Source organism: Endocarpon pusillum (assembly GCF_000464535.1).
Source record: "Endocarpon pusillum Z07020 unplaced genomic scaffold C716229, whole genome shotgun sequence".
In the NCBI taxonomy this organism is placed as follows: domain Eukaryota; kingdom Fungi; phylum Ascomycota; class Eurotiomycetes; order Verrucariales; family Verrucariaceae; genus Endocarpon; species Endocarpon pusillum.
In genome coordinates, this window is record NW_006913567.1 from 480,711 (window position 1) to 508,598 (window position 27,888).

A 27,888-nucleotide genomic window follows, 5' to 3' on the forward strand; every position below is an offset into this window, starting at 1 on the left:
GTTGGAGTAGTAAGACTAAAGAGGAGAGGGTGAGTGGGGGCTGTTACTGAAGAGGTGGGACGTTGATTTCCACTGGACGAGCTAGGGCAATGTACCAGGACAGTAGAGAGCAGGATTGTTATGAGTTTGGCTTGTTTCCTGTCTACCAGATGCAATAATGCCCAACTTAGCCGTTTTGGAATGGGGCCATTGTGTACATACTGTCTGTGAGTGGGCGGGTGGGTGCGACTGTGAAATCATAAGGATACCCAAATGTATTTTTCTGGTCTTCATTTCTTGGTTCTTGTTCTTGCTTTCGTTCTTCATCATTGCGCCGCTCTATAATGATACTTTGAGTCAAGCTTGTCAGTAACTATCATGATCAACAAGCCCTAGCTGACATTGAAAGAATTGATAGGTCGTGAGAACAGTAGCGAAGTTGCTACGAGGTCAAGAATTGGACGACGCTGCCTAACACTATGCGACTTACCACAGGTCTCTTGTCTCAGCCGTCCACTTCTCCGATACCCGGTCCAGACGAACATTTGTCTGTCAATTCAGCAATGGACCAAACAGGGCTGTGGAATGCGTTAGACTCACAACGAGCTCTTCAGACATCCAGATCTTCTCTTTCGCTATTCCAGAACACAGCTCAGATCGACGTAGTCACCCTGTTGCTCCTCCTAGGCGAGAACGCAATTTGGAAAGTGGTTTGGTCGCGCTTCCAGTCTAGGCGGTCGCACCTGACGCACTGGTTATTTGCTGTCTCACCTGGCTGGACCCCACTGGCTGGGTCACTTTTAGCAGCCTTAGGTGGTGCTCTGCATGCGCCGAACCTCATATTTGAAAGACCTCCAGAGGGTGTTATCGACTCCAGCCTTATCTTGACAAACCTCAATTCAGGCGCCACTCCCACCGGGAATAACACCATCATACAAAACATTTGGTCCACCTGGCAAAGGGGTTCTCTGAAAGAGTACCACAAATCAAACAAGGGGCAGGGACTTGGAGATCCAACGCGACAAATTGGGATATTAGATGTGCGCCTCGACACGCTGCAGATAGAGAATTGGAATATGATTCTGCTGCAATCGATCTGTTTACTGATCCAACTCGGCGGGAGCTTCCTCGTAGGGCTTCTTAGAAGGAACTATGAGCCGTTCATAGTGTTCGCTGTTGCCTTCGCTGGGCAGTCTTTACTGATATTTTCGATAACGCCTCGACCGTCTCTCTGGAACAAAGCTTTCCGTGGCCATAAATCGCATCCAAGCATGCTCTATAGTTCATCCACCAGCCAAGGTTTTCTGTTCATCCGCTCTGCACGCCTCCACGGCCAGGCTGTCAGTCTGGAAGAATACACCTGGCCCATCCAAACCATGCGTACACGCGTTGACATGATTAAAATGTTTGCTGCTGGACTAGCTTTCATTACTTTGATACTTCAAGTCCTCCTCTTGGGCTGGACGCAACCCCAAAGTCGTGTTGTTTACGCGATCTTTGGCGCCTTCGGCCTGTGTGCTAATACTATAGAAGCTACCTCTCAGCCGCGTTGGTCCTCAGCATCTCACTCGGCATTCTCAGGAAAGGCATTCTGTGCGCCCAGGTCGTGCTCGACGATGGGTGCGGCGGCAAGACGTTTGTACCCCGACAACGAGAGGTTGGCACAGTCCTTGCGGGCGCTAGAACACTTGTTTGGGCGGTTGCTTTGTCCTACTTGCCGAAGCAGGATTGCAAGTTCTGCTGAAACTAATACACCATTCTGCAGCCGACGACAAGGTAGTGGAAGCACGGAAGTCAAGAATTGCGCGTCGCTGCTGGCAGACGCTGTGAAGCAAGAAGCCGACAAGCAGCTTCGGGATGGTTTGGCGACAGTTTCTTGCTATTTGAGTTCTGCGGAAGGAAATAGCCCACTCACAATGATTAATACCGCGAAGAGACATCCAAACCAGCAACCGTATCGCTGGGAAGTAGTGCCGTGAGCCAGATAGTTATTGTCAGTATTCAGAACGTTCAAAGGTTAGCGAGTCCCGTCTGAGATATGTACCCTCAGCTGACAGTGTTTCAAGGTATAGACAAAGTGAGCATCTGAGAATGGAAAAATATATAAAGACGGACCGCCTAGAACGAGACCACCAACATACAGTACTTACAAGTTAGTGCTGAGGAATGCCTGTCTCGAGGGATGCTTCGGGGTTATCCTGCAGAAGATTATAGTGCGCGTTCCCAAAGCTGATGCCTAGAGCGATAGGTAGTGGGTGCCAAAATGATAATTAGCTATTTTAGAGTACTGCCATCTTTGACCTTTAACAATCAGGACTTGCTCCACATTCTTGCATAAGCGCATCGAGGAGATAACCAGCTGGCATCGACCGCAGGCACGCCGAAGGCCGCGGAAGAAGAATACCTTATCCCTACGCGAATATCTGTTGGACTTTCATGCATTGCTTTGTCGTCACAAAGGACGCCCAGACTTCGGAATGGAAGCCTTCGCCAAAATGCCCTTTGCACAGCACTGTCGACGATTGAGTGTTATGAAGGGAGGAGCGGGATCCGGAACATAGAGAAGTCTTTTCCTCGCGGCAATGCTGGGAACAATCTGGCTTATGGAATGGGTTGGGCCAGAGTCTACTGTCTGCCCTGGGCAGACAGCAAGGCAACTGCCCGAAAACCGTGAGGTGTCCTACAAACAACTATCAAGTCTCTCGATCCTACCTCCGACATAACAACGTTGCAGCCATGGGTTTATCGCCTGGGCCCTTCACCTTCTTGGAGGACCGCCTCGTCGAAGTATTGAGAGAGGGTCAAATCAAGAGAGGAACGCGCCCAAATCACAATAGTAATATCTTTCGCTATTATGAAAGCGACGGCAGCAGCCTAGTAGCTCAACAATCGGCCAGATATTTCGCCTTGAAACTGTACTCTACAGCTCAAGATCCGAGGTCCCACTTAACTCAGCTCGATGCGTGCTTCGATCGAATAATATACCTAACCAGGTTCTCGAAATCAGCCTTATCTGAAAGCACTGTTAGTTCCCCGTCGCTTATGTAGGCGTCTTTAAACACGGCGAGAAAGTTTGATCCTTTGACACGCGCATGCTAATGTTTGGTGAGATCTCAGGTCATAGAGAGGGCTTGTCGTCTGCTATCTCAGTTGCCTGCCACTGCTCCAGATATCCTAGATGCGTTCCAGTTCGACACTACAGCTCTGCAAGAATACAGGATTCAAGCTTCGAAAGTCGAGCCCTTTAGCGTTTCTGCGCAGGATGGCTTTTGGAATAGTATTTTGGCGGTGCATTACGTGAACAGCAACGTACTTCGCATTGCTCTTCATGCTGCACGCTGTGACCTCGATGCGAGACTGTTTAAACCACATCTTCCAAGTGTCCTGAATGCAACAATAGAGCTCCTGAAATTAAGCTTACAGATATCATCTGAAAAGGGCAATCAAGGTACACTGTGGGTAGTGATATGTGCTTTCCTTTGGACGTCATGGCAAAGAACCTTGATGATCCATCTTTGGATGGGCATGGCCCATCAGCTCGATGAGGGCTTCGACTACAATGAGATTCGTTCGCTCATGGTGAAAGATCTGAGGATAATCCCTCAACTATTCAAGTTACGGAGCAGGCAGCAGCTGGAAGAATTGAGCCGCACGCCGTATCTTTGCGGATGGGCCTTCCAAAGTCTACGCTACGACCGAGCAAACATAGCAATGGATCTCAGGCACTTCCACGAGACATATAGGGCCTGCTTCGGAAGAAGATCGCCCATATGCAACCCAGGTCCAACGCAATGTGACGGTAGTTCATCGCATGCCTGCAAGCGATTCAAAAATACGGCTGTCACCAATCAGTTAATGCACGACCAGAAATGCGAAGGCGATTGCCAAAGGCTGTTTTGGTGCAGAGATTCATTCGTCAATGTTTCGGGAGCCAAGGCAGTTGACATCGTCACGACTGACACTACAACATTGCGGTACTGCAAAGTCAGCGTGAAAACACTCACAATATCTCATGTGTGGAGCCACGGCCAAGGGGGGAGACCCGATGATGGGCATCCAGAGGGAACGGGCTTCAATCTGTGTCTCCATCGCCGTTATGCCGAACTCGCCACCTTATTGGGCTGTGAGTCATATTGGATGGACACCCCATGCATACCCAGTGAGAAAGACCTGCGATGGGAGTGCATAATGAACATCACCAGCATCTTTGCCATGAGCGAAAAGACCATCATCTGTGACCGAGACATAATGGCCATGGACATCTCTTATCCCACAGTCCAGGTCTACGAGCGTATTCTTGCGACGTTGTTAGTCTGTGATTGGAGCATAAGAGCCTGGACATTGCTTGAGTCTATGCGCGGAAGAAGGGGACTCTACCTGCTCTGTCTCAATAACAGACATATCAGCGTGTGTGAGCTTCTAAAATCAGTAGTCGACAACGGAAGGATTGACCTAACCTCTTTGTTCCTCGCCAGAGGCTATCTTTTCCCGCCAGTCGACTTGGGCGACTTTGAACTCTTCCCTGGCCGCGTTGTCGAAGACCCTGCAGGTCGCCAGGTACAAAAGGGTTTCGTGAACATAGGCGAAGCTGCGGCGTTGTTGAGCCACCGACACGCCACGCGGGACGCAGACGACCTCCTGATCTGGAGCCTGCTCATCGGGGATCTAGAGGACGAAAGCCCAGTCGAGATGTGGAAACGGCAGGTCGACAAAGTGATTGCGACCGGCTTCTTGGTGTCAAGCGCACAAAGAATACAAGGCCACCCGGGACTCGGCTGGGCTCCATGCCAACCTACCGCTTCGCGACGAGCCAGTGACACCAGCCTCAGCCCCAAGACATATCCTGCCTATGACGGCGTTGAGACTCAGCGAGGCACCATCACCGCCCATGGATTGCGCGCCAAATGGCTCGTGCACGAGTTCCCTGTCGTTGCGTCTTCGACGGCCGCAGAAAAAGGGACGAAGGAGCTGCAAATCTCCAGTCTTCAAGAGCCAATTTCACGGATCACCTCCCGCTATCTTCTCGGATACACACGTGGTGCTCTGCTACAGGCTTTGCCTCGCAGAGGAGACCTACAACGAAACATCCCTGTACCATATCGAGGGTCAACCGCTCCTGTGATGGTGATCTGCGGATCGGTGGATGGAGCCAAGTGGGAGTGGAAAGACATCTATGAATGGGAGACGAGTGATCCGGTACCACACTTTGACATGAGAGAGATCCTGCTTGTTTGACCAATCAATTGTTCCTGAAAAGAGGACAGAAGCTGTGTTTGGGACAGCGTAGAATGTGCATTAATTCGAATTTTAGTTTTCATTGTTATCTGCTAGCATTAACTCCGTGGAAAGTGCCGAAGCCCGGCCGGCCTTGGGGTATACGAGACTACCATATTAAGCACAACTATTTCCTACAACTGTACGAAGTATCAGGCAGAAGTAATGTTAGCTCGAAGCTAGTCACTTTAATGCGGCACAGGTACTGAACATAGCCACCAATATGATAAATGCTAAGCAGTATTAATTAAAGTATTTTAGATGGATGATCACTACAGAAGCTTCTGGAAGAGTGTTACGCGCCTTGCAGGGCAAAGCAGGGTAGCCTGCGCCCTGCTAGGCGGGGTGGCATGCGCCAACGATAGGAGCAATTGACGTACAAAGGCGCCAAAATGCACATAGATAAGAATCTACACACGCATTTACACATCTAGAACTTTGGTTTTTGTTGCTTTCGTTCCTTTTCTACGCCTATTTTTACTTGCCTCAGTCCCTCAGACACGTGGGCTTAGTGGGCTGCGCCACACACACACGCCATGCTCGAAAATAGGCTAAATCGTTGACTAAGCAGACATTTGGCGCCAACGTTGACTTAGTCATCGTCCAAGCCACATAGCACGGCTGAGAATGAACTGAGGCAACTTTTTACATCAGGCTGTGGCTGTCTGATAAAGAGAGTGTAGCCATGTTATTGATACTAGTCGTTCTTGGCACCGTGCTAACATTATTTATGCCCTCTTACCGTAGTAATACTCGTACCTACCTACTACGGCTACCGGCCTGATTTTTGTACCCCGCCCCCTGGTCAAAATATCTTACAAACATGTTTTTTACATGCCCCACCCTGTCAGCATCCCTGTTACTGTTTTACACGAATTTTGCTCTTTCTGCAAATTCTGCACATTCTACTCTGTACTTATTCTGCTGATTAACTGTAAATAAATACTGATAAGCCTAACGAGCTACAAGCGGCTATTAATGCTTTATAGGATGCTGTGTCTTTTGATTACCCTTAAGAAGCTGCTTCAGTAGATGCAGATGAGATGTTAAGCAGTTACAGATGCCAATGGAATGTAGAAACTTAACTTTAGGAACTAGTCTTATTTAGGCCATTCTATAGGCGTCTATACTCAATTCCACATAGTACGTTCGGTACAGATACTAATGTTTTCAGCAGTTGGTGGGGTACAAAAATTAGGCCTGTGGCCGTAGTAATCATCTAGCTACCCCAAGACAGACCGGAGATAGGGGAAACACTTGATCCTCACTCTGCAACAACGAAGCCAGATGAACGTGGCGTGTAGCTTGTCTTGTTGAGTCTGCAAAAAGAGGGCTGCAGACCTGTTAGTTGGATGACTGCCAGAACTGCGAGGTGGAGATGTTTTGACCGCTTGGTCGGAGTAAATGACACACGATTTTGACTAGCCCATTAGGCCCGATGCTGGCTTGTGATGTCTATTTTCATTAATACATGCTTCGTTTTGTACTCGGACTTAGGCCGATGCTGGCTTATGATGTCCATGTCAATATATATGCTTCGTTTCATAGTCGGACCGTGTCTCGGTCTGCCTCAGAACACACGGATCTGGGTCCTTCTGTTACATGTCTTGCGTATGTATAATTGGATCGGAGCGAATAGTTTTCCAATCCGCAAGGTAGAAACTTTGGTCCAGCGATCCTGGACCTTGATATGATAAACCAGTGGTCAATTGAATCAAGCCTCATAAATGGACCCGTGGTCGCCCCTCGCTTCGTCCCAAAAGGATTTCTCGCCGGCCGGGACTCGCATCCCTCCGGGGAAGAAGACTGGTAATAGTGAGACGCCAACCCTGGGGTACTGCTGCTCTGTTTTGCGCAAGACCGAAGACACGCTCGAGTCGGTGATGGTGTTGACGTGCCGGAGATGGATGCCCAGGGCACTTGAGGAGCGCTTTGCGCCCGCTGCCACAAGATTCTGGACCATGCCCAGTGTGCCGACAGCGAGGAGATCTGCAAATAAGCTTCGTCAGCATGACGTATTTTATGGCATTGATATGAGGATTTGTTACGTACACCACGTGTCTTCTCTTAGGCCTGCCACCGTGATGAGCAGCATCATAGACAGCGCCGCCAGTACCGTCATGCAAACCGGAGTCAGCGGTGGCGGAGCGGCGCTGTTGCTCCTTGCAGCCATCATTTCCAAGTCCAGGCCGCTGGGGCAGCCGTGGTCCTTGCCCAGAATCAGCATGACGTGTCGACTTCCGTTTCCACGCGTGATGCTGACTGTCCAGCTCCCAGTCCGGTAGCTAGAGAATTTTTCCATTCCCCATTGGGGCACCGCACTGGTTAGTAGGGTCAAAGCAGCGCCGCTGAGGGTGACCACGAAGGGCATATAGTTCATTGACAGAGCCCAGGGAATGGCGGCTACGCCCATCTGGACGAAGATCGCGGCGAAACTAAGATAGTCGATCCAGTCCCGAATAGGACGGCCAGGCGGACGCGTAGGATCGACCTCAAAAACGGTGACGCGAAGGGCTTCACGAGATGCTTTCTCATGGCCAGGCCCTTGTGGTCGGAACCCATAAACAGCAGTCCCAATCGCTCCCTTCGTAGAAACAAAGGGCAGGACGCTGCCGCTGGTTTTCCCCGCATGAGGTTGTTCATTACCCTGGGAGTCTGCTCGATACTCAAAATCCCGTAGAAGCCTGCCAATGACCCACGCTAGATTGGTCCTCTGGTGGCCATTCGCATTGATGACCAGCGCCGAGATGTCAGAAATCGGCATCAAACCGCCATCTTCTCATTCCGACGAAGACAAGTTAGCATAAGTTGCACTTTTCGTCTAAAAGAAATCTCGGCATGGGATCATTCCACGTACCACCAAAGACAGACAGAAGCGCGTTGATGGAATATGCCACCCAGCCAAAGGAGAACGCGACCGGAGCAATCGGCCCGCCAACTAATTGAGCAAACGCCCGTTGGATGATACCAGGGCTGAGGAGGAGAAGAAGGGACAAAATATCACCAGGATTCTGCCATTGGCGTACAACATCATCGCCTATGGTCCTTCCCTGCAGAAGCATCACTCGGGGTCAACCAAACGGCAATGGAAAAAGTGATGTAAGACCGGTTGAAGCTTCGAAGATGCCGGGGAAGACAACAATAGTTGGGGGGTCGAGTCAGCCCTATATATTCGAAAGGATTATTGACCTCCATCGACAGGGCTGTGAAATCCTACAGGGTATTTGAAGAATCGATAGCTGCCGTGGAAGATTATGCCCTAAGCTGACGGGGTTGACGCCGCAACAAGCACTGGTAGACTAGTTAGTATTGTTGGGTTGGCGGCAAAGATTTTTGACGGCGCCGCCGCATCCAAGTCAGAGGGAACTCGTACTGTATCAGGGGCATTGTACGGTGTAGAGGGTTTCACGGTGCATCTTTCAAACTTGGTTGCAACTTCGCCCCCTGTTACTTACTTACCACCGTGATAAGGTTTAGTGCAACTGAATGGGGATTGGAAGCATTGCAGGACGCTGAATATTTCTGTGTGTCTATGATCCACCAATGCATGGAGGGTGTGTTGGGACATGAAATGGATGTAACGTTGGCATCACCAACTCAAAAATACCAGTGCGCAGGTTTATGCCTGGTACCGTAGTATGAGGGCGGGACGGAGGCCTTGAGCTTATTTTGGCAGCTTCCACAGCCCTCCGGCCTCCAAAATGACCCCCGATCACGCGTGCGCGGGCAATGCCTCAATTAGCATATAATTTATTTGGAAGGGTTCCTTCCCCTACTAGAGGCTTAAAAAGCTTCCATCTCAACAGCCTCTTCTCCCCATAGTTAAGGACCCCACAACCTCTCAATTTCCCAGAAAGTTTGAAATGCCAGCGTCAGGCATGTGATATGAATAGACAGGGCTTTGGACGTATGCTACGTATGCTTGCACACTCAACTTGAATTTTCACGGTTAGAAAAGCATGACTTGCATCTCTACCTCTCAGATTGAAGAGTGATGCTTGACCGTTCCAAAATCTGCAATGAGTCCTTTTTAAGGATCTGTATTTGACGTAACTGGTTCAAAGTCGCCATCATCAGATTGCTTGCGGCTCCTTTTCCGGGCTTTTGTCCTCTGATAACAGGTCATCGTCTGAATTGGTATTTGAGGATAATGAAAGCGTTGATGAAACCCGTGGACGCTTTCTCTGGATGGGTTTGGTAGTAGGAGAAGAAGCATCTCATCGTTAGATGGAAATGGACAATGCATGATCGGTTGGAGACTGTTATTGATAATGAAGGGTGAGTGACTGCCTATTGAACTCTCTGGCGCTTTATTTGGTGAATTTGAGGTGTCAACGTTGACTTGTGTAGATTTGTTACGGCTGTTAGTTATGAAATAGAGGTGTTTTGGATTTGGCGGGGATCTGCTTGGAGGTATATGTACAGAAGTCGAACAAATATAAAGTGATGATGCAACCAAATTCCTATGAGATGATTTCTCGGGAAGATGCAGACTGGACTTTTAGGAAATCACCCACCACTTTTTTTACAATACGTTCTGCAGTACTCCAGATGGCAGTCATATCTGTCTGCAGTGCCTCAGCATGTCGCATCTTCTGCATGACTGTGCTAGGTACGTCGCCAGTCTCGCGGCAGATAAAGACTCGCGAATGGAAGTTTGCGTGTATGAATTTTTCGTGTTCAGCTGTGATAGCCACCAAAGCACCGGAAAACACGTCTCTGTCCTGCCAGTTTTGTGTGTCGACGACGATGGCCGGGGAGTCGATTAGATGGGGGCCGTCGTCCTGCCACGAAGCGCCTCCGTCTTCCTTCTCACCAAGATTCCGAATTCGATAGTCGCACTCGTCGTTTTCCACATTGAACCAACAAAAATCTTGTAGCGGAACTCTCACTGTATCAAACCTCAGGCCTGTAGTGGTAGTCACGAGACCTTGGGTTGTCTGCACAGCGCCAGTCGAGGTAGAACATGATGGCAACGAGAAGCTCTTTAGCGGTATTAATGATTGCGGTGCCCAGGAAAAGTGCTCTTGTGGCAATCTCGGACCAGGGGCAAACATAATCTCGAGTGGAAACGTCCTGACCATTCTCAAAAAAGTGGGCATACGCTCCAGCGGCTCAACCTTCTCGATCCTTTCTGCGTCCAGATCGAGCAGAATGCTCAGGCATATGGTCTCATCTTGCTGCCAGCTAGTCTTACGCCACTGTAGAGCTCTTATCAAGTCGAACAACTGCTCGCCATTGAGCTTGCTGAACTTTTGAAACGAGGCAAAGCATGACATGACGTCTCCCGGTATAGGTGATGCGAAATTAAGTACAAAACTTTCCCAGAGCGTCGATTCCAGAGACTTAAGCTCTATGGCTTTGCTGTCAAATTGAAACAGCAGCCGTTGTGCCAGGGCACCCTCCTGTAATGTCCATAAACGACACATCCAGTCACAGCAAGTGATGTGCATCATCAGATCCTCTGGTTCCGCATCGCAGGAGGTTCCTTCGAGCTCCGAGTCCAACACGAGGGCCTGCGTCGCATCCTCATAAGTTCTCCTCATCCGACCAATGGCGACTCTTCTGTTAGGACCACTGATTGGAACGCATAATGTGTCAAGCCAGAAGTAAGAAGTCTCTGCCTGGCAATCGTCGAAAATAGTCTTCAAATGAGTAAGCTGGCATAGTGGTAATGTATTTGCGGCCAAGTTTCCTCGTCCAGCTGCCCACACATGGGATACTGCAGTGTACTCAAAATTGGTCTCTGCAGCATCCTTAATTTCGATTTTGATCAGCCTGTGAGAGTTCTCATTATTCGTGGCGATCCTAATCACCGGAACTCCCCCTCCATCAAGAATACTATTCACTTGGTCGATATCAGGCCCCTTGTGTTCACAGTCTTTGCCGCACAAAGGTGCCGAGAAGAATAGCGATCTCTGTCAAGATAGTTGACATTGCATCGGAGCTCAACACAGCCGGAGTGGTCGTATTCCGGACCGGCATTCGGGAAGGCGAGTGAGCTAGCGAAGTACATTCATGAGTTTGAGAGCATCCTTCTGAGTTTGCTAACTCGATTTGGACACCAGGTGTCTTGCTTCATACGCACAACGCGCGATGCCATTACTCAGGTATTGACCTCCTGCGTAGAACGTTTAGAAAGCAAGTTGTTCTATCCATTGTCGAGCTTGATGAGGGCCATTGGCCAGTTTTGATGCGTTAATGCCTGTTTCTGCCTGCGTTATATTGGTCGGGGAGTGCAATCTCGGAGCAGGATTCTGCTGTACCGTAAAGCCTGTGCCACTGCATCAGTCCACTCCCTTGTTATTACTCGGTGCCGTGGAAAGTGCGTGTTAACTAGTAGAGGCCACTGGGACGAATTGAGTATACCATTCCAAGGTTGTGTACAATACCAAGTTGTTGAAGTGCGGTCCGGGTCTAGCATTTCCTCTCACTGTAGCCAATGCCCGCTAGTGCATCTACTCTGCTTCGTCCTATTTTCCTTGGTCAGAGTAAATACTCCCTAGTTTATTGATGATGGAAAGAGTCAAGGCATGGTCCGAGCCAAGTACTGTACTATGAAGTCTACTTGCAGAAGACCACGATTAGACGCCACTATTAGTGGGCTTGCCCAACTCGAGGTAGAAAAGCAAATCAGAGACGGAAACACGTTTTGGCGAGTATATAGGGCTATGCATCAGTACGTGAGATGTATTTCCAAGTGTCTGGAAAGGCCCTGGCCTTACTAAATGTTGAGCCGCAGCTGGGAATCCACGGAATATTCCGCCTGTGGAGCCGGCTCCAATGCGCCGACCAGACCGAAGGACTCATGCCAATATTTTTCGACTGTCCGAGAAAGGGCAGTATGTGCTCAAGGGTGCTCTTCATTTACGTACACCTTCACAAACTCGTCAGCACATCTTCACTACCCTGGTTTCCCACTCGTGAACCGATTTGTTGGTTTTAGTATCCTTATCGCAGCAGCATCGTTCACACCTCTTCACACTACACCAAGATATCTACATCTGATTGCGCAAAGTCTCCAGTCAAGATAAGAAAGGGAAGAAGATGGCGGAGAAGCCGCTGGGTTTTGGGTATCAGGTGGGAGCTGGTGCGATAGCGGGAGTGTCTGAGGTTAGACTCTTACATGCAGGAAGGAGAGGGAGGAATGAACAAGTGTGTGCAGTGGGCTGACAGATGAACTTTCTTGCAGATTCTACTTATGTTTGTCATCCTCCTTTCTCAACTGAGCAGCAAACAAACCATTACGAACACAATCAGGAAGCACTCTCACTAATAGGGTCAATCTCACAGGTACCCTCTAGATGTGGTTAAGACAAGAGTGTATGCACAACCTTCTTTACCTTCAAACCCCCACCCATCCCAAAGAGCTCTACTAAACAGATGAATCTCTCCAGACAATTACAATCCGGCAAAGGCCTAGCAGGCCAAGACCACTACACGGGCATGGTGGACTGTTTCCGCAAGATCGTGAAGAACGAAGGCTTCTCGCGCCTGTACCGTGGCATCGCCGCCCCGATCTGCATGGAAGCGCCCAAACGCGCGACCAAATTCGCCGCCAACGACTCCTGGGGCCTCTTCTACCGCAACCTATTCGGCGTCCCGAAGGCAAACCAACAACTATCGATCCTCACTGGCGCGACAGCAGGCGCAACCGAGGCGTTCGTGGTGGTGCCCTTCGAGCTTGTGAAGATCAGGATGCAGGACCGTGCTTCTGCGGGGCGGTACACAGGCGTGATGGACTGCGTGGTCAAGACGGTCAAGATGGAGGGTCCCTTGGCACTGTACAACGGTCTGGAGTCTACATTGTGGCGGCATATCCTCTGGAACGCGGGCTACTTCGGCTGCATCTTCCAGGTGAAGAGCCTGATGCCGAAGCCGGCTCCGGGCAACAAGGCGCAGGCCATGGGGACGGACTTCATGTCCGGCGCGATTGGCGGCACGGTGGGCACCATCCTCAACACGCCCATGGATGTCGTCAAGTCGAGGATCCAGAATAGTCCCAAGATTGCCGGAAGCGTACCCAAGTATAATTGGGCGTGGCCGGGCCTGGCGACGGTGATGCGCGAGGAGGGGTTTGCGGCGCTGTACAAGGGCTTCTTGCCTAAGGTGCTACGGCTCGGGCCTGGTGGGGGCGTGCTCTTGGTGGTGTATACGGGCGTCATGGACTGGTTCAGGAAGATGCAGACGACAACGGCTTGAGCTGGGGCTGTTGGTACTATACTGTGCTGTAATGTACTGCGTCTTCTCTTCGGCAAATCTGGGGTATTCTGCCCCTTTTCTGCTCGGCATCTTTTCTGAGATACCCCAGCCTTACTGACAGCGCTTGCATTAATACAGATAGATCCTGTTTCTATCCGGAGGTCGATTGTCGCTGGATTCGAGTTCTGCAGATCAATAGATAAGGTGCTAATCTTGTACATAGTAACTCAAAGCAATAAGCCTGCAGTAGCCCAATAGATGGATAGAAATTTCCATAGTCGTGAACTTATGGGACTTTTACTCTGGCAGAGACGTGCTGAACTTCTTCTGTGGAAATGCGTTTATTCTTTGAATTTGTGTATATCCACACGATGGTAATATTCTTGAACTAGGTTTTAATACGTACAGTGGTAGAACCAGAATATCCTTCGCCTTGGAGACCGGTCTCCTCTGATCACAACGTCAGACAGCGCCATGGAGCAGGTGTGTACTAGACTGGAAGGCGCCTGCTCCGGCTGGATAATCTGAAGGCCTTTCGGGACTCTGCGGGTGCGAGGCAATTTGAGTGCCCTCTTTGCACCCGGCATTGTTTTGGAGCTGCACAAAATTACCAGTATTGATAGCCTCTGTTTCATAAGCCTCTGTTCATAACCCTTGCCTTTCCCATTTTCTTGAAACTGATCCCTTTGAACGACGAACAGCTTACCAGTAGGGCTCTTGCGTAGTGTCTGCAAATGCTTGGATCTGGCGTTTGTCGGCCTCTGCCAACACACGAAGCCTTGTCTTCATGTCTTCAATTTCCTCCTTTTTCCCTTCGGGAAGGGGTATTGGTTCTACTGCTGCCCTCGGGTCCTTGCCTTTCCACAATCTCTCCAAGCGAGCAGGCTCGTTCATTCCAGGCACATGGAACTGATGTAAGAACCAGCGTAGACCTCCAATGGTTGGTGGGACTTTTTGTAGTTTGGAAGACTCACATCTGACGGATGCATGAACGAATGCAAGGGCGAGCTCTGCCCAGCTAAGAGCCGCGTCCGACGTTAGACTTACTGGAGGCTTGCGAAATTCGATCGTCCTTGGGAATGATTGTAGGCCGAGGAAGTTCCAAGCGTAGTCTCTGTCTGTGCCAAATCTAAAAGGTTGCATCAGATCTACCAATTCACGGAGATGAGATACTTTCCCGATGGCAGCAATAGATTCATGTCGGGTTAGCCCTTCTCGCCCAAATCGATGACCGTCAAGCCAATTGCTCTTAGCGTACTCATTTCCCCTACGGTCAGGCGGCATCAAAGCCTCGAGAGCGGTCTCAAAGTGAATGACGGCCTGAGCAATTCGCTTTAAATCTTGCAAGCTGTACTCTGACTCAATTGAAATATGTATGTGGGTGGCACAAAGCTCAGTTCCCAGAACATTGTAATAAGACCGAAGAAATTTCCAAGCCGCTTCGACATCTTTTCGCCATGTTGAGAAAGGAAAGGCTTTAAAGATAGGTGATACCAACTCCAACCCCCCTGTGAAAGTACATCAGCTATGCATCAGATGAAATCAAAAGCACTCCGTACAGAATAGACTCACATGGTGAAAAGAGAGAACTCATAGTCGCATCAAGGACTATGCACCATCTGTGATAATCACCATCGAAACTATACGGTCGGAAGTCCGGGCGCATTCGAGGATGTTGCTGTGGTACCTTTGCATTGTAGCTCTGTGTAAGAAAAGTGACAAAACTTGTCACGTCGCTTTCAAAATAATCTGTGACACGTGAAGCAAGGTAGAATTCTGTTTCAATACCAAGGTTGATGGTGCGGATTTCAGACGCCGGATGACTTGTTGAAGGCCCTGCGCAGTGCGATACACGCGCCAAGTCCCCAGGTGACTCAAGGTGTTGTGGATCAGTTGCTGTCTCTGATCGTTTCTTGTCCTCATTGATGTCCACCGGGGGTCTATCGCTAGTAGTGGGTGGTTGCGAACCATTGGCACCTGACGATGGTGGTTGACTTGCAGTCTGTTGTTCTTTGCTTGTGCTTGTTGGTCGCCTATAACTGGTTGACCAGGGGCCTACATTTGATGGTGTACTCCCTGCGTTTGTAGTGCTCGGTGCTCGTGCTTGGCTAATTCTACCAGCAAGGTGAGTTTGCGCTCTATCTTTAGTCGATTTCTTGCGTCGTGCTTCGAATTCCGATTTCGAGAGCTGTCTGCTTGGAGCTGGCGATGCTACCGAGCCAGCCGCAAAGGTACAAGTGGGGATAGGGCGAACGCTCTCGCGCTGTAGCACCCTTTCTGTCAAGTTTGAGCCCTCTGTACCAGCAGCCCGAGGGACAGCCCGAGGGACAGCCTGAGGTCCAGCTGTTCGTCCGGTGGGGGCCCTGAGGTGTTTTTCCGTGTTAGCTGCTATAGAAAAAGCGGGAGACATCTGCAAATGGTCTATGTTCGGCGAACAACTGGGCGGGGCCATGCTAGTGCCCTCTTTAATATTCTTGCATCTTGTATTATATTTGTTGATCTCCAGCCGTGAACTTGAAAGATGTCTGTGGTCTGGCAAAAGTAAGTAGCGTGGAAGAACAAACAGAAACAGTCCTTTGGGAAAGGTATGAAAAATAGCATTAAAGAAAGTAAAAAAGGGCAGATTTTGGAAAGAGATCGTTTCAGATCGAGAACTCAAAACTGTACGACGCTCTGAAGAATACCGGGACGGTGATTGAAACTCGATAATGACCACAACACCACCTCTTCTGAAACTGGGGGGTGGATTCACAGAGATACGAGCTAAAAAGTCATCGAGTAGGTCACCATGTCGGCGAAGTCTGCGTAAAGACTTAGAAAGGGAGCGAGATCTGTGCCGCTTCCTATGATATATACCTAATTGTGTTAGAAGTGGTGAGATTGAGCTGAAGAAGTGCATCACGTGGTTTTAGATCATGTGACCGAGGACTTACTATTATTACATAAGTGGACGCGTCGCGTCGTCGATTCTTGCCAAGGCCTACAAACTACTACTTACTAGTTAGTACTACTTTCAAGGACAGCGTGAGCGAGTACTGCTTGTCAACAAGGCAGCTCTCATCGGAGAAGACGATGCTCCTGCACATTGATGTTCCACGTCTCAAGCTCGGACTATGGTGGTGGTAAAGAATCCCGAAAGACCTTCGTAATGCCCTCTGCTCCCTTCTCAATCTCGACACAATCTAGAAACAAGCTGCAGACTTACATCCTCGAAGCCAACCCCATCGACAGTCAACAAGTGGACGACAAGGAAAACATCAATGTGGACTTATCCAGATGTGCCTCGCTAGTAGGCTCTCAGAGACTCCATGATGACGCCTTGCAAAAGTCATCCCCTCAGCTCCCGCCATTGTCCTCCGAAAAGCCATGTCCGCAAACCCCTGCGAATAGAATTCCACTGGCCGACTTGATCGGAAACACCGAAGACGCGTTCAACTGCAATCCGAAGGACACGACTCCCGAAGATCACATCTGTTGGCAACATGGCCCTACTCCGCTAAGCTCGATTCCTTCGGCTACCGCCAATAGTACACGAAGAGGGAAGAAGCGCGCCCGAAGCTCGTCACCAACCACTTCTTCCCAGAATCAGAAGTCGACCCGCTCCAACGCACAAGAAACCCTTGATCTTAAAATACTCCACGAATCTCTCAAAACACCACAGAATGATCCAGCGCTTGACCTTTGGGCTCGCTACACAGATGCAAGTCTGACGAAGAAAGACGCTGATGGAAATGCTTTACCCGCCTTTGCGCATTTGATGACTTCGTCTCCACAAACACCAAGCACTGCAAATGGTAAAGACGGCGGGCTGCGCAGGTCGATAAGCTGTGGCATCGAATGGCCAGTCTCAAAGGCAAAAAAGCGCAAATTGAACCAAGAGGCAGCAGAAGGCAGATTGAAAGACGTGTTCGAAGCATCCAAAACCGATATCATCGGACCCAAGAAGTCTAAAGCGTCACGGATAACGCTGCTGATGGAGAAATTACAAGAGAATTCTAGGAAAGTCCCTCAAATAGAAGTTTCAGGTCCATCAAGTTCCTCACCACTTCCAGATCGCATTGGTTTGTCCACTGTACCGTTGTTATCTCCTGTTTCAAGGCGATTCGCGGCTCAGCAGGAGTATGATGAAGCTGTAACGACGGAAGGGAATGGCCAGACTATGCATGATATGCCTGCACAACAGCATGATGACCCTGGCAGTCGCTCATCGGAATTTGGAGATGAAGATCTAGCACTTGATGTCCTCGAGGCTGTCGAGCAATCCGCGGGCACTCAAGTAGCCTTGTCTGCCACTGGAAAACAGGGCTGCGAGAGCCTCACCAGGATGGAAAACATTACGCGTCAGATACATGCTGGGCCCGGTCATCAGAGTAGCCCCCCACAATCTTCGTACAGACGTTGTCCGGAGATACTGCTACCACGATCAGAGGTCCAGGGCGGAGTGGACAACAGAGCAAGTGCCAACGTAACGCCGAGCGCTTTTAATGGCGATGATGATGATGACGAATTTGGAGATGGGAGTGATGACAATGGCGTTCTGGCTGACCTGGCGGCGCGGTTCGATACACAGCAAAGTACGGGTGATCCACCACGGCAGACACATGTGAAGCAAATCCTGGTGCAGCAAGATGTGGGTTACAACAACAATCCGACCACAGCGCAGGCGGCAGATGATGACGACGATACGTACGATGACGACGGAGATGATGATCTATGGAATCAGATCGGAGATGGGTCATTGGTCTTACAGCAGGAAAGTGGTGTGGCAACTGCAAGTCAAGTTCGTGTTATCTTATAACGGGGCACCAGACCTGGCGCTGATCTGTTTTTGTGTATAGAGTCGTAGCACTACCAACCGAACAATCAAACGTTATCTTGTTGTGGACGTAGCCGAAAGTCATTATCTGAATGCTAAAGGTCGTCAGCAACCCGAGAAAGTATGTGCCTCTCCCCTCGAAGAGCTGTCTGTGATGGCTTCCAATCCTCCTAAGACCCTCTCTAACCTTCTTAGATGCTCTCGGTGAAAGATGAGAAGACTGGGATGCTGAAGGTCATCTTGCTACGGCAAGCATGGTTGGACAGTCGATGCACCAAAGGGTCACATGTTCACCTGATCGGCCACTTTGATCATTTGGGTCAGTGTATTGTCGACGACCACGAAAACATGATCATCCTGCACCCAGATCATCTGATCTCCGCCACGGTTGTGGCCGACTCCTTCTCCTGCACCCGGCGCGCAGTACTGCAAGATCGCATCAAGGCCACCGGGGCTGCGGAACCCTCCCAAGTGTACGGCCACATACTCCACGAGATCTTCGGACAGGCGTTGAAGGCCAACGACTGGAGCTTAGAAAGCCTGAGCATTATTATTGAGAGAATACTCGTTAATTGGATTGAATCCCTGTACGAGATCAACACTCCAGTACCACAAGCGCTCGAATACCTGTTGAGTAAGATGCCCGAACTACAGGCTTGGGCAAGCGTTTTTGTCACTGCCCAAGCTTCTCCTCAGGGAGAGGTTCGTGATCGAAACGGTGGCATCTCAAATATGAGTGTGAACAAATTATTAGAGGTGGAGGAACATATTTGGTCTCCCATGTTCGGTCTGAAAGGCAACATTGATGCCACGATCCAAGTCACTTTGCAGGAAGCGAATGAGCCTCGCACACAGACCTTGACAGTGCCATTGGAATTCAAGACCGGGAAAAAAGACAACAGCGAAATGCACCGTGCGCAGACGGCCCTTTATACCTTACTGCTCTCGGATCGATATGACATAAACGTCACATGTGGAGTGCTTTACTACCTCGAAACTTCCAAAACCTTTCGTGTACAGGCGGTACGAAACGAGCTACGGCATATGATCATACAACGAAATGAATTGGCTTGCTATGTTCGGAACAAGCTTGAGTTGCCTCCACTGATCAGGAAGCCGTTTCTCTGCAACCGGTGTTATGCGCAGACTGCTTGCTTCACTTACCACAAGCTGATAGATGGAGGCGACGGTGAGACAAGCGGCTTGAAGGAGAAGTTCGAAAACGCCGTGAGCCATCTCAAGCCTGTACATCAAGCCTTCTTCCAGAAATGGGACGAGCTTCTCACCAAAGAAGAAAGAGACGCCATGAAATTTCGTCGTGAACTATGGACGATGCTCAGTGAGGAGAGAGAAGCCCTTGGACGATGTTTTGGTAGAGTCTATATCGAGCCCGGGTCGGTGGTTGGAAGCCCAGACGGACCCAAGATCAATCGGTATGAGTATACCTTCTTGAAGCAGACGCCCCGGGCAGGATTCTCTTTCGCAGAGTCCCAACTGACTGTCGGTGAACCGATCGTGGTGTCTGACGAAAAGGGCCATTTCGCATTAGCCAATGGCTACATCACCAAAGTCCGATCTACCCGGCTTACTGTTGCAGTCGACCGAAAACTCCACCAGATGCGGAAGAAATGCCCGGGCTTCAATCCTGATACAAATCAAGTCTTCCAGGGTATCATGGAGGTTCCCAATGACGAAGATTCCCGTACAACAGCTGTCACGGCCGGTGAAGTAGGAGACGCCATGTTGTTTCGCGTTGACAAGGACGAGTTCAGTAACGGCATGGCCACCGTCAGGAACAATCTCATTCGAATCATGGAGAAAGATCTCTTCAAGGCGCGTGAGCTACGACAGCTGATCGTCGAAGCAGCCGCTCCGAGCTTCAAGCCTACGTCTTCTGCGTATCCACCCGCCGGACCTGGGTCGCAACAGAACCTGAACGTCGATCAAGTGCACGCGATCGAGAAAGTGATGAGTGCGAAAGACTATGCGCTTGTTTTGGGAATGCCAGGCACTGGTAAAACCACTACCATTGCACACATCATTCGAGCGTTGGTCTCGCAGGGGAAGTCAGTGTTGTTGACCTCGTACACCCACACCGCAGTCGACAACATTCTCCTGAAAATCAAAGACGACGACATCCCCGTTCTCCGACTCGGCGCTGTTGCAAAGGTTCACCCTGAGGTTCAAAGCTTCGCCGATCTCGCCGGCATCCCCAAAAAGACGATTGCTGAATTAGAGGAGTCTTATGTGCACAGCAGAGTCGTGGCATCGACATGTCTTGGAGTCAATCATCCGATATTCAACACGCGCATCTTCGATTACTGCATCGTGGATGAAGCTTCTCAAATCACGTTGCCAACTTGTCTAGGGCCGATCCGAATGGCAAAGACTTTCATCCTCGTTGGTGACCACTTTCAGCTTCCACCTCTCGTGCAGAACAAGGAAGCCCAACAAGGCGGCTTGGATATCAGCTTGTTCAAAATGCTCTCCGAAGCCCAACCGGATTCAGTGGTCAACCTCGAGCATCAGTACCGCATGGCCGAAGACATCATGCTTCTCTCCAACACACTGGTCTACAATGGCCGCCTCAAGTGTGGCACACCATCCATCGCCACCCGCACCCTGTGCATTCCCAACCTGGGCGCCGGACTCGCAGCTCACCACCACACACCCGGCTCCTTCACCTCCTCTTCCAAATCGACATCTGTCTGCCTCCAAACCCCGACCTGCTGGATCCTTCGCTCCCTCACCCCCTCCTCCCGCTGCCTCTTCCTCAACACGGATCCACTCCTCCCCTCCTCCCACGACACCATCAGCGGCTCGCGCATCACCAACCCCCTCGAAGCCACCCTAACCACCCTGCTCGTGCAAACCCTCCTCAGCTCCGGCATCCCCGCCCGCTCCGTTGGCGTCATCACCTTCTACCGCTCCCAACTCGCGCTACTCCGCCAGACGCTGGGGCGAATCACCGACCTGGAGATGCACACGGCGGACAAATTCCAGGGTCGCGACAAAGAGGTGGTGATCTTGAGCTGTGTGCGGAGCAATGAGGCGAGAAGTGTCGGCGAGCTGTTGAAGGACTGGAGGAGAGTGAATGTGGCCATCACGCGCGCGAAGTCGAAACTGTTGATTCTGGGCAGTCAGGCGACCTTGGGCGGGTGTGGCAACGAGACGTTGGAGGGTTTGGTGCGCTTGATGGAGGCCAAGGGCTGGGTACTGCATCTGCCCCGCGATGCGGTCGAGGGGCATGTTTGGGAGGGTGCAGCGTTGGCGACGCAGACGCAGACGCAGCCGCACACGCACACGCAGTCCAGAATGCAGAAGAGCGATACTATGGATCAGCTGGGGACGAGTCCGAAGAAGAAGCGAGCTGCGAATGGGAGCGACCTGCTTTCTCCGAGCAAGAAGAGAAAAGTCAACGCGTTACCACCGTTCAAACAACCGACCAAGCGGGTCAACGGCTCATTGGCTCAGGCGGAACGAGTCTTGGGACGGAGTGGAATCATGCAGGATATTGTCAACGGCATGTGAGACCGGCGGTTCAAAGGGGTTGGGGAGGGGGGGACCTTGCGGATCTGGATAGCATCATCTTGGGTTTTTTTCCTTTACTGCGCTGCATTTCCTGGACTAGTTATCGTTATGGCGTAGCTGGTGAAAGCTGAGGGGGAGAGAAGTGGAAAACCCTTAGCGAACGTCTTTGCACCTCCTGTTTTTTTGGTCTCTTATGTTTTCTTCTTTTTTTTCTTCTTCCACCTTCCGTGATTTGACTTGATTCGAGCTGAGTTGGTGAGTTTTCTTTCCGGGTTCAGCGTTGGGTTGCACCGCCACCCATTTCTCTTCTCCTTTCAGCTCGCAACAATCTAGACTCCTCGGAAGGGAAGAAGCATCTAACTAGTTAGGGGCGCGGACCTTCCCACCGCGGCCAGCTGAACCGAATCTCTCTGGGCGAGTGGGTGAGTGATTGACTTAAATACCTGGTAGGCTCCGTTCCGTCAGGTACCCGAAAGTCAACCATGACCAGCCCTTACACGGGGGGGGGGGGCCGATAGGGTTTGATCAGCTATCCATGATGGGAAACCTGGTAATGAGATGTGATTATACATGATATTCAATCACAACGTGCCGATGACAACGTGCCCCCAAATCTTGCTGGACTGACAGTCTACATGGTCGTCTCTGAGGGCGAAAATACCAGAAATGCATCACCCGATTGCATGAAGGTCGTCATGCGCCAAAACGAACGGGAACGCCACCGCCAACGCTATGCCCATGAACCGAGTCCCCAAACCCTCAGGGAAAAAAAAAACACCCCAGATCCCACGCTTGCTCGCTGTTCAGATCCCCCCCCCCAAAGCCACTGAAACAACGAATCATCATCATCATCATCATCATCATCATCATCATCACCATCATAAAATGATACAAAGAAACCCACCATTCTCCCCCCTTCTTCTCCATTCTCTCCATCCCCACCTCCCCTCCTCAAACCCTCCCCAAACCCAACTCCCTCCTCATCCGCTCCGGCAGCTCCTCGCTCTCGCCATCCTTGCCCCTGCGCCTGATGCGCGCATACTCGGCCGAGGGTGAACCCCCAGCGCCGCAGGAACGCCTCGTGCGGCTGCGCCACCTTCCTCCGCTCCTTCTTGCTGAACGAGCGCGATTGGTAGGGGTTGTTGGGGGCCGGCCCGACCGTGGTGTGGAAGGTGAGCGCGCCCGAAGTGGAGGCGTGGGCGTGGTGCTGCGTCGAGGTGTGGGGCTGGCTGCGGGGGTGTTTGCGCGGGGTTTGGGTTCGGTGGTGGTGATGGTGGTGGGATTGGGATTGGGGGGGTGGGGGTGGAGGTTGTAGGGGTCATGGTGGTGTTGGGGGGTGGCCTGGGGTGTTGGCAGGGTGGTGGTCTGCGGATGGTAGGGGTGGAAGAGGTGGAGGCGAAGGGACTTGGGACGAAGGCGGGTGAGTGGTTGTTGTGGCAGCGCTGTGGGCATTGAGAGGACGCTGGCGTATTGTTGTTGCTGTTGCAGGCCTGGAGGAAAAGCCTGATAAGGAGGAGGGTAGGCTAGTGGCGGAATTGGCTGGTGCTGGAGGTTGCCGGCGTCTGGCAAGAGGGAACTATTGGTGGCACCGAGGGGGGTGAAGGGATTGACCAGATTGAAGTCGGTGTCTGGGAGGCCGCTGAGATGCTTGGCCAGGGCAGTAGTGGGAGCGGGAGCGGGAGCGGAAGAGGCGGCGAAAGTGTAGTCGAAATAGAAGGGGTCGCCGAGGGCATTAAAGCCAATGTTGTTGTTGAGTGGCTCGGGACAGTAGATGCCCTGTCTGGTGTTGGTGTGTTCCTGATGCTCATGTTAATCACTCTATCTTAGGGCTTATAAGCGTATTTGGAGGACGCCTTGAGCTTCAGCTTGAGCTTGATACTTACAAAGTCATTCCCGGCATCAGGAGAGCTGCTGCTCGCAAACATAGCAGGTTGATATGAGCTCGGATTTGGTATACCTGAGGGTTGATGAGGGGTGCCAGCAGTCTGGAAAATGTCAGAATTGGTTATATTGAATGTGTTGAAGGTGTTGCAGTTGCCGGAATTGTTGTTTGAGAACGCCATCGTAAGATATGCGGCTGGTCGGGTAAGTGATAGATATGGTCACAGATGAGAGTATCAGGCAGTCAAGTCACAGAATTTCAGAATGGGATTTAAAAAAAAGGGGAAAAGGAGAGAGAGAAGCGGCTTTGGTAAACGTCGAGAAGCACTAGGACCAGAAAAGATTGAGGTAGAGCTCTCACTGCAAGATCTGGGTATGTAGTCACAGTGGAGTTCGGGGGACCTTTGCGTTCAATAGGCTACCAGAGTGTCGAAATATTGAAAACATGCAAAATTTGCCAGTCCTCTTCTTCCTTGGCTAGCACCCTTCACATTGCCCTCGATAGTGGCATGAGTAGACGGCTCTCGTTCAGCTGATTCTCCCGATATTGATCTCGATGTCTCCACCTCAATGGTGTCGGCGTCCGCCGTGAGAACAATGCTGTAGCCATCTATGGCGTTAACCGCGGCTGTTGGGTAAGCTTGAACGGTCAGGGCAAGCCACGTGCTGGAGGAATCCACCGGCAGAATTTTGGTTTGAAAACTAAAGCGCGTCAGTCTCCTTTTTGTGGTTCCTGGCGAAAGGGGTGGGTTGGTAGCGTGAGTGGATGAGGCCCCAACGAGAACCTGGGCTTCCACCATCAAGCAAACTGTTGAGGGCAACGGCTTCGAGGCTGTACAGAGCTCGTGACAGCCCGTTGGGATTCTGGGCGGTCCGCTACCGAAGTGCAGGGTCACGCGACAGCAAGCTTCCGTGAGTGCAGATTGGAGTGCCGGGGTCAGAAGAAGTGTTTTTCGAGATACTCACATGCAACTGATGAGCAGCTGGGTGACCCATCCTAGATCAACCATGCCCTTCCATTGTAATACTCGAACTGATGTTGCATCCTCAGTCGTGCCTGATGGAAACGTCCACCTACACAAATAAGAGTCCATGCTATCTTTTTCCCTGACCCTAGCAGAATCAAGAGCCATCAGACCGAGCCATTCAACAACATCGTGAGTCCACTCTCCCACATCGGAAGTAGTATGATCCTCGATCACATCGTCAAGCCTCAGTTGTGGTACTCGAACAGCCGGGTTGTGCCTTCCTATTGGTGTGAAATCGATCATGGTGGGATGATGCTTCGAGATGGGCGGCACATGGTCGACTAGACGAGCATGAGCGGTGCGATCACTTGCAACAAGATGGAAAGCACACCTGAATTGCTATCATCAGCACTTCTTAGATGGTAGAAGAGCCAGGTGACTGATCTGTTCAGCACGTTCTTCGCTGCCCATACCACACGCTCGAAGCCCTTCTTTCCATGCAGCATCGAAGGCTGTCTCAGGTTGACCTCGACCACTGTTCCAACCTTTAATGAAAAGGGCTGATGACGAGACCAGACGCCCGCGACGTACCGTATCGAGCTTTGACATGCTTTCTACCGCCTCCCCGACATGGCTGACCCTGCAATCCGGCACGCTCGTATGCCTCCTTATCGAGCTCAAGGCGCAGTAGACCGCGGAGGATGAAAGTTACAATCACGATGGACAATAGTGGGAAGACGTTCGACCACCGTATGCCGCTATACTGGCATCACGATCTGGGACTGGACACCCAGAGGAGGCATACCATCTCGCAAGGAGAAGACATTGTCTACGCCCGGTTGACCCTCGGACAGCATGAGGATACTACCTGTACGACCAGTCAGCGCCGCCAAGTATAAATTGAATTGGATCCGTGGATCCGAGGAGCAGGTTGGGCAAAGCTGGGCTACTACAACGAGAAACAGGGCAAGTCCCGGCGAAAGAATCGTGCTCTCTAGCGAAGTCCGAGTTGGGTCTCATATAATGACCGCTATCAATTGCCTGACCTTCGGATGGTCCGAGGTCCGTAGCCATTCAACGAGAGCTGACACCTTCCGGACTTCAAAAAGGCAGGCGGCATATGGTCTGCCCATGGCAAGTTGAATCCGAAAAGATGCCCACAACGAAGGTGCGCAGGCCAAAGCCCTTGACCGCAAACCTGTGTCCGTTGGCAAGTGGGTCAGCGTTGCGGGTGCATCGAGACACCACGAAACATTGCATTGAGCAAGCCTTTTCACTAATGGTAGAAGACACTGGGACAAGGCGAATGATAAGTGCGATTCCCTTCTTCGTCAAGTGCCTCACTCGAAGTCGTGGACCTCTACCCATATGTAGAGGATTGCAAGGTAAGCCATTACGAACAGCTTCGTTGCTACAATGGCAGATATCGAGGGCACTGCCAAGCTTCGGAATCCAAATCGAGGTAATATGTCCATAATTTGGTCGAAATGGCAGAGATAGCCAAACCACCATGAGCAAAGGGTCATACTTGTCTTTTCTGAATTCTCTCTTTGCGATCGTCCTCAACACTTGTTCAAGGTTGATGTAGACAGCAAGGTCATGTGCAGCTTGAGCGTTTGCAGGCATAGCAGTTGCTGGAGACTTACGACCCAGGGAAAGATCTTAATCGCTACCTGGCCGCTCGGGTTGATGTGGCCAATGACATGACGCCATGTGCAATATCTTGGAACAAATCACAAAGTCATCTGCTTCAGCATGTCCATATGAGCTCGTGGCTCCGGTACTGCAGTGTTGAAACTCCATGGTGCAAACAACTTCGTCTAGTCACAGCAGGTCTTTTGTATCGTTGCAGGCCAGAAAGAGCATTCAAACCACACAACAAGATCCTTCATCACACAACGAAAAAGATGCCATTGGCTTACCTTTCTTAATGTACTCAGTGAAGAAAGCTCCATCCAGCACATCTTCCAACTTCATGATAACCCTGGCATATTTAACAGGTTTCAACTCCTGCTCGATTTTGGTCCATATGAGCTCGTACAACTCTTCAGGCAGGATCATCTCGACGCTCCTGACAAAGCTGACATCGTTGATCGCTCTCCACGGAAGTTTCTTGGTTGGTGGTTGGTTACGGTCGATGTAGCCGGGGAGCGTGCCAAGTGTGGTGAAAATTTTGGATTCTGGTCGTCCATTCTTCTCACCCAGGAAGTCAAGCATCTTGACGCGCGAACACCAGGAGAGCAGGGCGACAGGCTTGAGACTCTTCTCCTATCAAAAGAAGCGTCTTTCTCTCAAGGCTTCATCCGTAGTCACGAGTTCATGGTGTTGACGTAGGAAGTTTGGACGGGTGATTGTGGGTAGACATGTGTGTGCACACAAGGCGATGTCAGAATCCCTGCGTATATGATACGTATCTGTTACGTATTAGCATGATGGTACAAGGGTCCCCGCATGCAAAACGCACGAAACGCTCTTGTAACTGTTACGCCCTGTTATTTATGGCAGTGAGCATTGCTATACGAATTGAACGCCAAATGCTGTTTCTGAGCTGTTACAGTAATGCGCTTCTATAGCTATTAGTATGAGCAAATGCTCCTCTTGATAGGAGTAACTCAATCAAGTGAATTGGCACCTCCGTATGCTATTTTGCACCAACTTCTAACAGGCGAAAGAACGAAGAGCTGGCTAGAACATGAATCATATCTATGAGAGCTTACATCTCAGGCCTTTGTGTCCTTTGAGCCGCCAGTAAAATTTGAAGTCCAAGAAAGGCACAGGACAAGCTGCCGCTAGCAGACTGCCCAGTTTGGTCTAGAATAGAGCTTGGCACTTCTTTTCCATGTACTAGTACTATCCCATGCGCCGGCAATTAAAAGTGCCTTTTTAGCGCCAAAATATCTTGGCACTACCAAAATTGAGTAGAAAGCAACAGCAAGCAGTTATTGGGTTATTTGTGATGGATGGAGTATCTCCTCTGCTATGGCGCAGGAAAGACACGGGACCAGCCACGCACTCGGATAGCAGCACTCGGATGGCAGCGCCGATGGCGTATCCACAACGGCACGCGGAACTCTTGCCGTCAAGCTACTATGCCGCCGATAGAGGCATCCGTACGGCACGTGGCTCCCCGTACGAGTACCATAGAACAGGAGATTGATACGACCCCTTTAGGGAAGTACAATCTCCTCCAGAGGGAAGCTACCGCTTCTGGCCCTGCAGATACTCCGTCGGATCCTC

The 27,888-nt window shown here is 50.7% G+C and overlaps 7 protein-coding genes across 7 annotated transcripts; 3 read left to right on the forward strand and 4 right to left on the reverse strand.

The window, feature by feature from the left end:
* Positions 1-3,504: 3,504 nt before the first annotated feature.
* EPUS_01504 (uncharacterized protein) lies at positions 3,505-5,214 on the forward strand (the record flags this gene model as incomplete). Its single annotated transcript, XM_007788446.1, has 1 exon — positions 3,505-5,214. One exon carries the CDS (start codon positions 3,505-3,507, stop codon positions 5,212-5,214), a length of 1,710 nt encoding a protein of 569 aa, XP_007786636.1.
* A 1,753-nt stretch (positions 5,215-6,967) lies between these two features.
* On the reverse strand, positions 6,968-8,315 carry EPUS_01505 (uncharacterized protein; the record flags this gene model as incomplete). Its single annotated transcript, XM_007788447.1, has 3 exons — positions 6,968-7,242; positions 7,306-8,028; positions 8,111-8,315. The coding sequence occupies 3 exons, from the start codon at positions 8,313-8,315 to the stop codon at positions 6,968-6,970; spliced, it is 1,203 nt and encodes a 400-aa protein (XP_007786637.1).
* Positions 8,316-9,716: 1,401 nt separating this feature from the next.
* EPUS_01506 (uncharacterized protein) lies at positions 9,717-10,799 on the reverse strand (the record flags this gene model as incomplete). The annotated part of the gene is made up of 1 exon (XM_007788448.1): positions 9,717-10,799. The coding sequence occupies one exon, from the start codon at positions 10,797-10,799 to the stop codon at positions 9,717-9,719; it is 1,083 nt and encodes a 360-aa protein (XP_007786638.1).
* A 1,837-nt stretch (positions 10,800-12,636) lies between these two features.
* Positions 12,637-13,455, forward strand: EPUS_01507 (Mitochondrial 2-oxodicarboxylate carrier 2; the record flags this gene model as incomplete). The annotated part of the gene is made up of 1 exon (XM_007788449.1): positions 12,637-13,455. One exon carries the CDS (start codon positions 12,637-12,639, stop codon positions 13,453-13,455), a length of 819 nt encoding a protein of 272 aa, XP_007786639.1.
* Positions 13,456-14,157: 702 nt separating this feature from the next.
* EPUS_01508 (uncharacterized protein) lies at positions 14,158-15,865 on the reverse strand (the record flags this gene model as incomplete). The annotated part of the gene is made up of 2 exons (XM_007788450.1): positions 14,158-14,963; positions 15,028-15,865. 2 exons carry the CDS (start codon positions 15,863-15,865, stop codon positions 14,158-14,160), a joined length of 1,644 nt encoding a protein of 547 aa, XP_007786640.1.
* Positions 15,866-16,603: 738 nt separating this feature from the next.
* Positions 16,604-21,802, forward strand: EPUS_01509 (uncharacterized protein; the record flags this gene model as incomplete). The annotated part of the gene is made up of 3 exons (XM_007788451.1): positions 16,604-18,235; positions 18,294-18,392; positions 18,467-21,802. The coding sequence occupies 3 exons, from the start codon at positions 16,604-16,606 to the stop codon at positions 21,800-21,802; spliced, it is 5,067 nt and encodes a 1,688-aa protein (XP_007786641.1).
* A 951-nt stretch (positions 21,803-22,753) lies between these two features.
* Positions 22,754-26,868, reverse strand: EPUS_01510 (uncharacterized protein; the record flags this gene model as incomplete). The annotated part of the gene is made up of 8 exons (XM_007788452.1): positions 22,754-23,599; positions 23,686-23,787; positions 24,106-24,559; positions 24,650-24,992; positions 25,043-25,186; positions 25,243-25,318; positions 25,416-25,519; positions 26,574-26,868. 8 exons carry the CDS (start codon positions 26,866-26,868, stop codon positions 22,754-22,756), a joined length of 2,364 nt encoding a protein of 787 aa, XP_007786642.1.
* Between the last annotated feature and the right edge of the window lie 1,020 nt (positions 26,869-27,888).